The sequence below is a fragment of the Etheostoma cragini genome, chromosome 19 (assembly GCF_013103735.1).
Source record: "Etheostoma cragini isolate CJK2018 chromosome 19, CSU_Ecrag_1.0, whole genome shotgun sequence".
NCBI classification, from domain to species: domain Eukaryota; kingdom Metazoa; phylum Chordata; class Actinopteri; order Perciformes; family Percidae; genus Etheostoma; species Etheostoma cragini.
Genome location: NC_048425.1, coordinates 7,006,436 through 7,017,125, shown reverse-complemented (window position 1 = coordinate 7,017,125; position 10,690 = coordinate 7,006,436). Strand labels below are relative to the sequence as shown.

The following is a 10,690-nucleotide window of genomic DNA, read 5'->3' as shown; positions in this document are numbered from 1 at the left end:
TAGAAATCCAAAGCATCACTGTGCAGTATCATAGCAAACATCATACCACACTTATTTGTAGGACAGGGTTTCATCACCTAGTGATATGCATATAATGTAAATCGGCATGAGTGTTGTGTTGCTTGGCACATCCTGAGGTGTGTGTTCTGTCAGCTTCTCTCTCCAGCAGCTTCCCTCCTCCCCCCCCACTTCCACTCCTCCTAGTAAACCGTCACATTAGCATTTTTATCTCTAGGCTCCCTCAACTCTGAGCAGTCAAAACGTCTCCAAGCACTTTTTTTTCTTCTTTTTCCCCACCTCTACCGTATCTGTCTATGCTTCTATGTTCAGTCCTAGAGCTTGTTTCATGCACAAAGGTTACTTGACCTCTGTTGTCATACATGTACATGAGTGAAACACGACAAAAAAATCCATTATATCATTATTATTACTACCAACAAGCAACTTTTGAATGTACCTGTACTCATTCCGTAATGCACTATGCTAGGAATGGATATTTCAACAAGATAATTAAACCCGGCGAACGATAGCCATCCGGGTATTAGACCTACAGGCTCACTGACCTTAGACCAGTTGTCCTCAAGAAGCCTTTGACATCATGGGATTTCATCTAAGATATGCAAATGTATTTCAGTCCATTCTTAAATGTCACCCCATCTAATTTAGTAAGCATGTCAACATTGTTGTTGATGCACCATTCCAAACCAACATTTAATCATACCAATTGGTATAAAAAGGCACAATTGCATATTTGCATTCACTCTAGTATTTTTGTTTTTGTTTTCTATGTTTTTTTCAGAAGCACTCTAAATATACAAAGTGGCACCAGATAAAGAAAAAAAAGTAATACACATAGTACATTGTCCATGTTTTTGACGGTTCAACAAATAACTGTTTTGATTGCAAAACAAAATGCAAGATGAAGATAAAAAAATTTCAAACCTCATGGTATAAAGTTGATGTAAAGAAAACATATGAAATATTTAGGTTTGTGTGGTGATATAAGAGACGCTAATCAAATCGTTTATGAAAAATTTAAAATGAAAAAAGATCAACGGTGCGATCTTAACTGTTGTACTAAGTTGTACTACATGTTTCTTTAGGTATAACAAAAGCAAGCAACAAGGTGGACTTCAATGTTTACAGGGAAAACTTTTTTTGTACATTTAGTTTTACATTTTTTTTCCTTTTCCTTCTCAGTAAGTGAAGTAAGTTCCCATTAAACGTGCAGTAAAAAGTAAATATTTATGTATACAGTTGATAAGTATAGGAGCACTTTCTTTCAAACAACGAGTAGTACTTACAGACTATAGATTGCCGGAATGCAGAAAAAAGCTACTCCGGTCCAACCAAAGGGGTTTTGCTAACATACAAAAAAGTTCCATTGCATCTGATATTCTTTTGCTTTATTACAGTCATGAGATTTTGCGCCTCTGTAGTTGCAAAAACAAAACATCACTGTGACAGGGAGGCACAACATCTCAACATTGTCATGTGTGTGCCAGTGGACATTAAGCGTCAGCTCTGAGGATGTGATGGATGTTTAGTTGAGACTTCACATTCTTCTCTCATTCCTTCATGTAATGCCTGCTTTGAGTAAGGTTCTCCCCCCTAAAACAAAGCTACTTTTTGTGTGTAATGGGGGAATGCTTCATTCTGTTTGCGAAGCTTTGGTTTCATTTTGACACCATTTTCCTCAGCCTGTAAATCCCAAACCCTCCTGGTATTTGCGTCTACATACTTTGTTTTTTGATTGTTCTCCATTGAGCTGATTCTTACATTCGTGCTTAAAGATGCCATCACCATATACCAGCATCTACAAGGGCTAAAACTGGACCTATGGACAGCCATGTGTGGGTTAATGTCACCTCGAAGGCTTGAAAAGTGAAAATAGAAGTCGATCCTTGTTGGTCACGTGTATATTATGATATTTATTGCTCAGTCTATCTTACAACAAAAAAGAAATAACGGCAAAAAAACTGTCCTTGCAGCTGTTTTAGGATCAGCTCGGCCATATTTACGCCCTCCTAATTATCGGTGTACATCTATAGCATACACTAAATATAGCCTAAACACACACACTATGTACTGTATATTGGGCCCATACAAACATACAATTTCAATTGCACCTTTGTAATTTTAATCTCGGCATGCCACACACTGTGCTTACCCAGGATTTACAGTCCGGCAGCTCCACTGGCTTCAGTTACATGAATCTGCTTTTCTGCTTCTGTGTGTCTGCATATGTGATTTGCCAAAAAAACAGGGCAAGTGTTACAACTTGATACAAACGGTAGCATCCTACTGTGGTGATGCGAATATGCACGACCATGTACATGCATGCTTTTCAAGCCAATGCGGCGATAGATCATGGCTCTAGGATTTTGCATCTCTTTAGAGGGTATCGGTCTCAACCGCAACCAATCAAAGACAAAGAACGGGAGACTGAAAAAAGGTAGTAAGACAAAATGGAATGCGAGCAGTTAGCGTGTTTGCTGTGGTCCAATGTTTATGTACAATTAGTGACTTTTCACTAGTGAGGAGCGTACACACTGGTAGGTTAGAATACGTCATCATATGTGTGTCACACCAGTGGTGTTAGTCTTAAACAAGGTGTTGTTGTTGCAAATTCCATTGGCTCCCATGTCCGTCCAACAAATGTCCATTTCAAGAGAGCACTGACACAAGTGTTGTTTTCTGGGCTGAGTATTTAAAGCTTCCCGTCCCTTATAAGATTTGAAAACGGTTACATTTTGGTCTGCTATTGAGCAACTTTTATCACAAACAGTCAAGGTGACGGAATCCATAGACAGCTCAATATGACAAAGACCATTTTGTCCAAAGTCCCATATGTATATATTGTTGCAGCCACTGAACACCACGGCCAGAGTATTGTTCTGAAATAAAAAGAGGCATTACAAGACACATTTTGAAGTCCACATGTACAGCCTTGTTTCTAGAAAAAAAACACAAACCAAAAAAGAAATTGTCTCTTTTGTACAGTGTCATCTTCAAGAACGGGGCCTACGTGTGTGTGTGTGTGGGGGGGTTGGGTGGATGGGGGTGGGGGTATGGGGGGGTAATTCATGCACGTACTATATGTGTAAAATGCGTTGATTATTGTACAGATTGACCGTCAAGCAGCAGATCATGTCCCAAGAGCCCGACTCGCCAATAGAACAGCCTCATCCATAGTCCCATAGATGCCCCTCAACTGTTCTTCCTTCTCCTCCTTTCTTCCAGGTCATGGCCGGAATTAGCACTTTAAAAATAGTTTTGTTTATATATCCACTTAGTTTTTTCATTAAGGAGCTGTCGTAAAAGTCTTTGGAGAAAGTTTAGTCCTACCTTGCAGAACAAGGGTGGCTAAAAAGCTTCTAGAGCTGTAACAGGAAAGCAACAATGCTTAGTGTAGTACTTCAATGCCATATGTTGTGGCACAGCGGGCGCGTCTAACACTCACAGGTACACCTCCCGTCGAGTCAGAGTACCACAAGACGTGGGCTTGTACTCCCCAGTAGGTGCCAGAGGGATCTCCTCGGTGGGGTGGCCCAGTGTCTCCTCCCCATTTCCTGGCGAGCCGAAGGAAGGCGAGCCGAAGGCCTCGTAGGAGGAGGAGGAGGAAGCCATCTTCTTGTTGAGCAGGTTGCGATTGCGGTCGCCCATCATATGAGCGGCGGCGGGGTCTCCGTTGGCCATGGCGGCCATGGCGAGGGTCTCTTGGCTGCCGGGCTGCTCGGCGCTGCTGCTGCCGCTGCTGCCGTTGCCGCTCATGAAAGTGGAAAGCTTTGGTTGTTGGGGGGTGGTGGTTGACTTGGATGGCCGTCGCTCAGGCGACGTGCGCACAGGCATCCAGCAGGAGTCCGAGTGGCCGTACTCGTCGCATTCCCGTGTGCACTTGCCAGTCATGGCTACATCAGGCAAGGGCCGAGAGTCTAGAGGAAGCAGAAGGAGAGAAACCAAAGTAAATGATGCAGTTTGTTTCACTTAAAGTGGGATAATTATTGATAAACTAACAGTAAATACATTCCCTAGCGCTTGGTGTTTGGTGTGGTATGTGTCACATGATTTGGCTATCATGAATTCCTTCCTTAGATGCGAGAATTTGTATTTTCTCCCTAATGAGGTCAACACCGCATCTAAATGTTTATGGTGAAAGTAAAAAATAAAAATAAAATAAACCCACAATGGTTACCAGGCACCTATTGTCAAAGCCAATGCAAGTTCTGAATTTTATCACTCGTGAAGAGAATTAAGCTCGTACGGATAAAATTGCATTTGTTTTCATGCAGAACCCATACCACATGACAGAAACGGAAAACGACAACGAAAAGAAGACTCAACTGACTACCACAACAGCCTCAAACTAAAAAAACAGTGGCGTGAATCAGAGTTTAAATAATGTCATGCTTCAAAACGTGTTTGTGCTGAGAAGGGAAGGGAGGAGGGGGAGGCAAGTGATGGAGAGAGAAGGGAAGGAGGTCAGTTTGTGTTTTTCAGTTTGCCCTCATCTAAAATTTAAGATGTACAATTAGCCCTGCTCTTTGTGTTTGTGTGTGTGTGTGTGTGCGTGTGTGTGTGAAGGTTTGTTCATGTGTATGTGTGTTCTTGTTTCTATGTGTCCTTGTTTAATTACATTCGTGGGGTCCAAAAAAAACAGGAATACTGTATTTTGTATATTTATGTATACTTTGTGGGGCCAAAATGCTGGACCCCAGAACTTTAAATGGCTGTTATGGCTAATGTGAGGTTAAGGGTTAAGGTTAGGCATTTAGTTGTGATGGTTGAGGTTAGGGTAAGGGCCAAGGGAATGCATTATGTTAATGGCGGGTCCCCACAAAGATAGTGAGACGCGCTCTCGCTCTCTGTGTGTGTGTGTGTGTGTGTGTGTGTGGGTGAGTATGTTCATGAGATGGGAGCACAAACAATAGCCTATCTGGTGATTGACAGAAGGCAATCACATTCTGATCTAAGTAGCTTAATAGCTTTGTGTGGCTAAAGCACCCTGATATCCTCTTATATTCCAGTAATAGGGGTCTTAACCAATTACCTAACTGGGAGCTGGCCTCAGATTAACTACGTCTACTGTATTATTGTGGAAAGCAAATTATGTGCTTACAATGCTACACCAGGACAACAGGTTTGACAGATACCCTACTGTCAATGACTGCTGCAATACGTAAAAGATAGTTATTCCAAATACAACACACCAAAGCTGTGTAGCTCAATATAAGAGAAAAACTGTGAGGAGGTAAGGAAGGAAGGCAGGAAGGAAAGAGGAAGGAAGGAAGGAGTCTACTCCACAGCCCTGACCAAATGCTGAGACCTTACACAGAGTTAATAAGAGTGCCAATGGTATAGAGATGCATTGTTAGATGTAATTTATTCATGACCTGATGCAAAGTATGGAAAACTAAAATCAAGCAAAAGCGAGGGTGAGTGCAAACCAAGCCAAGCATGCCTTTGCCAATATTAAAAGAAAATCAAAAGAGTTTGGACCATGGCTTACTTTTAATGCTCTTTTTCTCCTGTAAAAGAACAACATAGAACAGAAGTCACTCTTTATATTTTGCACTTGTGCAATAAATTATATATTGTATGAGAAACATTCAGCAACATTCAAAACTGTAACTAAAAGACAACAGCACTAAAATAGTGTTATGCAGAGCAGACACAAGGCTTGGGACACAATGCAGCCGAGACAAACAGCAAAGAAAAGAGGAGGTAGGGATAACAGAATGTCGTCCTACTGATTGGAGTGTTTAATCAACAAATGTATAACTTTCAATATGGATGCCATTCAGCGAAACATTCAATATTACTCAGAGTGCCATTCCTGTGCTGCCAGAAATCCTATTCATACTAAATGCCTATTAGAATCCATCTTCATGTCACAAATTACCTTTTGTAACGATTGCCAGTCAATATATAGCCGAAGCCTCAGGGAGCGACTGCCAGTTGATAGAAAAATCAAATAACTTTTTTTTGTCATTAGTGCACAGAAACAACTGTGTAGTTCTGTTTAATGAAATGTTAAAAGCTAAATAAATGAAAAGAAAAGCAGGAAATAAAGGGATGCAATAGCAATCACAAATGGTTTACATGCCTGCTGAAAATGTAGTAAAAATGACAAAAGTGGTGATGGAACATGTCTCCCTCTCCCTCCTTTCCTTCGTCTCAGTTTGACAAACACAGCCATCAAAGAGACAAGCGGATACCAGGTACTGATTGTCTTGCTCATTTACACCTACGATTGAGCCATCAGGCTACCCACAATGCGCGGCGGCTCTCACAGGGCCTGTGGCGCCCTGCTCCTGAATGCTCATCCAATTGCTTCCTCACCCCAGTTGCATTCAGACACACCGGTGTAAAAAAAATCAGCAGGGAAGATGTCTTGCTTCCTCCAGCTTTTGTTGGTGAGCGGCCAACCTTCGGCATCACGTCCCCGCCACTGCCGTTGCTGTTGAGGTAGTTAGCCGGCGCTCTGTGTGTTGAGTGCGCTGAAAGGAGGCTGATTATTTCCTAGCCATGGCCCATTGACTTTGCATGCTCGCCAAAAATATAGACGTTTTCCACTGAGGTAATGAACTGGGTTGCTATATCAAAGCAAAAATGCTGTTTTTTGTTCTGTATTCAAAACTGATGTTGGGCCATTAATTTGAGTACTTTAATCGTCCCATATTGTAAAAAAGTCTTTTTTATGATAAAGCAGGCTGAGGTGAAATGCCCAAAGCCTGTATTCAGAAACTGTGCCTTTAAACATGCCGTCAGGACCTCCATGGGGTTGTGATGTCACAACTTTAAGGTATATATAAGTAGAAAGTGCCGCTTCAGTGACGTTACAGTCATTCCACTGCTGCATTGACTGTGCAGAGAGTGCAGATGCAAAAGACCCAGAAATGCTGACCAATCACAGCAGACTGGGTATTATCGGGAGGGGGAGCGTATAGAGACTGGCACGGACCATAAAACGGAACATTTCAAAAAGAGACAGTATTGGAAAAAATACTGTTTTAGTTTGTTACATTAAAGCATGTAAACATTTGAAATACAACTATGAACCTGAATGTAGGACCTTTAAAACCACTTAAAGCCATCGGTCTAAGCTCTGGACAAATAAGTATGTTAGTCGGCTTCAGCCTGGACTTGTAATTTAACGATTTAAAGATATGTCACTGTTTACATCTCCTTATGAACCCTTGATTGCTCATTTGATTCAAACTGTTTGTTAAATCCAAGAATTTTAGTCGACAGACTCAAAGCAAATGCATTACAACATGGCTGATAATAAAAGCCATTGTAATTGTTTCAAGTATTTTGACGGAGAAGACTCGCAATGTTGCTTCCAAACATAGCCATAGGCCCTTTTAAGACCCAATTCAGAAATCAGGACATGGAAAATATCTTCAAAGAAAAGCCCTTAGAGCACACCAGCGCTGTAGCAGGCTTTTGTTACATATTCACAAGCGTCCTGCAAGCCCACATTATCAACCATAGCACCACACAATACAAGTGGGTCACTCTGCTGTGTTAAAAAGTCGCCCTGAAACACCGAACAAGGAGGCCCTCGATACCAGGTTACATCCCCGTGGGGGGGGGACCTTGTTGTTTAGCCAGAAAGCCAGAAAACTGTGCCACATGCAGGGCTATCTCCGTCGCTGGAAGAGAGGAGCTTTCAGCCAATGCTCATAATGGCCCACAACGCAAGCCATTAGCCGTTTTTTTGTTGTTGCAGTTACTCAAAAAAGGCTTCCGGAAGAGCGAGGGAGAGGTGGTGATGGTGGATCGGGGAGTGATTGACACATGAGTGAGAGGGGCAATGGGGACAACGGAGAGAGCTGCAGCTTTCACTGCGATGTAATTCCATAAGGACACAAGTCCTACGCTGCTGAAGTGATGATTACCCAGTGAGAGTGAGACTGCACTGTAGAGCAGTGCTCCGAGATATGTGGGCCTCATACTGTGTCTATACTGAAGACTTGCTTCGTTTGTGCAAGAAAGCAGGCTGAAACTGGGCCACTGGCAGCACTGGATGAGCTGTGGCTTTTCTTGGCTGGCTTTAGTCAGCCAGCCTATCAGCTGACTAGCTTACACCGTGGGATATTTCAAAGAACTTCTGCAGCCGGGATACAGTAGCAATTTGATGCGGTGTCTTTAGCACTTGCTAAGATGTTGCAGTGGTAGAAAAATATGGAGGGTTAGACTGTCATCGCTTCTGGCCATATGCACAATAATGTTTGTTGCGTGGGCATTTCTGGGCAATTACAGTTTATGTGTGTTTGTTTGTGTCACAGTACTGTACACTGAGTTTTCACTGTATGTCAACAAGTCCACTCGCCAGTCCTCATTCATCCACGTCACCGGCGCTTTTGCTTCTTAGCTGTGTGTCTTCCCCCGCGCCATCACTACTTCCTCTCTCTATATTTCGCTATGAATCGCTGCTACACACTGAAGCTCCGCGACCTTTTGAACTCCAGCCGGCAGATTCAACCCAAACAGCTGAGGCATATGGAGGAAGGAACAAGATGATGCAGATGAAGAAGAAAAAAAGAGACTGAGAGGGAAGATGAGACAAAACAGAGGTGATGTGCCTGCATTTTTTATGTCTATGCTGTGTCTTTGACAGACATTGCAGTTGGCTGGACAGAAGATAGGGGTCAGAGCAGAAAGGAGGGGAGGAGGAGGGCATGTGGTGCAGGACAAAGACAGAATGATGTAAAGAGGGAGGGATGGAACGAGAATAAAGAAGGGAAGGACAAGGAGGGAGAGTGTGTGCCGAGTATAGCAGGGTCAGGGCCTAGGAGAAGGGAAACAGCCGATTGAGTGGAGAAGACAGCATGGCTGCCTCTGGGCCGTCACAGGCCAAACACAAAGAGAGCAGTGGAGAGGAGAGGAGAGTAGGGGAGACAGGAGGAGAGGAGAAGAATTGAGGACATTAGCAAAGACAGGAGGGGAAGGAAGGAGAGAGGAGCATGGGGGGGGCTGGAAAACTTTGATACCAGAAGATGCTCTGTGCTGTAAATAAACCCTGGTAGCATGCTCTCACACATGCTTAAGGTATCAATCCCACGACCTTGAGTTAGCCTCTTTAAGGTTTCAAATTATCCCTCCAACAATGGAGTCCTGTGTACCGGTAGATGCCAAGCACCACTCACCTTTCCATTAACTTAATCTCATGTACTTCCATCACATTCCCTGCATTAAGAAAACTAAAAGGAACACTTTAACCTTCTAAATGTCATTGACACACAGGCACATGATTCCAATTTAAAGGCAAATTGAACATCTTCTCGATTAAGACAGGGAAAAGGAACATTTTCAGGGCTTTTGCATAGAGGCACGAGGGGGCGCCTGTGTGAGAACAGTGAGTCTGGCTTGGAAATGGGCTTGTGATTGCCTCACACCCTTCATCAAAGGCCTCCCTGTACGGACAGATCTATTTCACACGGCCGAGCAATCAGTGCGGAGATGACAGTGTACATTGCCGGGTGTCATCCAGATTACTCTGTGCAGGCTGATGGAGGGAAACTGAAATATTTATCCTGAAAACCCAGCTGTTGAAAATACACAGGCCTTCATGACAAAACAGGAGAAAGAAAGGAGACAAATGAAAAGTGATACAAGGAGATACCAAAAAAAAGAGAATAAAACTTAAACCAAAGAGAGCTCACTGCAGTTGGTCTGCAGTCGTCTTTCTTGTTTCTCCCTTTATACTTATTCTCGCCTCTAATAGGGTCCCATTTAATTAGGTGAAAACTTGCCGACTAATTACGGTGTAAGAGCGAGTCTCACTGTGTTTGGCTGTCTCGCTTTGCACGGCCCCCGTGGCGTTGCCTAGCAGATGAGAGGTCCTCATCATCAAAGACAGACAGGCAGATAGACACTCTGCACAGCTGAATACACACACACACACACACACATACACACACACAACTAAACTAAAGGTGGCTGTGGGGAACGAAAGGAAGGAAATAGAGAAAATAAGGTTGAGGGAGGAAATGTAAGAGCATCGAGGAAAAGAATAGGTGCTAAATTATTTACGCTGTGATGGGGAGTTCAGTCAGAACAATATGCACAGGGAAAAAAAAGTGATATTTGTCTTTCTCGTGCTGAGATGTTTGCCGGACAATTAAAGGAGGGATGGAGGAGAGAAGGATGCGCAGTGGTGCAGCGGAAAATGAGAACAAAAGGGGAGTCCTGGGGAGCAACGACCTTTTGAAAACGCGAGCCACGGCGTGTACCCCAAGCGACCACATTAATTGATTGCATTCATGTCAGCAGTGGAGATTTCCTCAGTGGCATAGTGATAAAATCCAAACACCAAACATGTAACCCCTATTAGCTCCGTTAAGAGCTTGTGAGAGGAAGGCCAATTTCATTAAAGGAGCAGAACATTGCAAATTTTCCATCCATTTTAATTACACTATACTATTTATCCTTGATGTTTTTGTACCAATAACACCCTGTTCATGAGACCACATTTGCCCCCTCTTTCAACATTTCGTCATCTAACCACTTTTTGCTTAGCAGTGCTGCTTATAGATAGGCCAGCTGGAGGAATGTTGTAAAAAGTGGCAGCAGGTGATCTATTCTCTGCCTTCTGAGCTTCTTGCCTACACTGTAAACCCTAACAGTTGTACTAGCTCATAACTAATAAGCTCATCACAGTCAAATGTCGTTTTGCAGTTGA

At 43.0% G+C, this 10,690-nt stretch overlaps 1 protein-coding gene across 7 annotated transcripts in view; it reads right to left on the bottom strand.

The window, feature by feature from the left end:
- Positions 1-286: 286 nt before the first annotated feature.
- Positions 287-10,690, bottom strand: part of pcdh7b (protocadherin 7b) — a 104,142-nt gene continuing 93,738 nt past the window's right edge. For 2 of the 7 annotated variants that reach the window (XM_034901337.1, XM_034901339.1), the window contains exons 3-4: positions 5,510-5,528; positions 3,687-3,935 (exon numbers count right to left, since the gene is read on the bottom strand). In XM_034901337.1, the coding sequence (XP_034757228.1) occupies positions 5,512-5,528 (17 nt within the window). In that variant the 3' untranslated portion in view covers positions 3,687-3,935; positions 5,510-5,511. Of the gene's footprint in view, positions 3,936-5,509; positions 5,529-10,690 lie in introns of all 7 variants that reach the window. The other 5 variants (XM_034901335.1, XM_034901334.1, XM_034901336.1 and 2 more) reach the window with 4 other exon arrangements.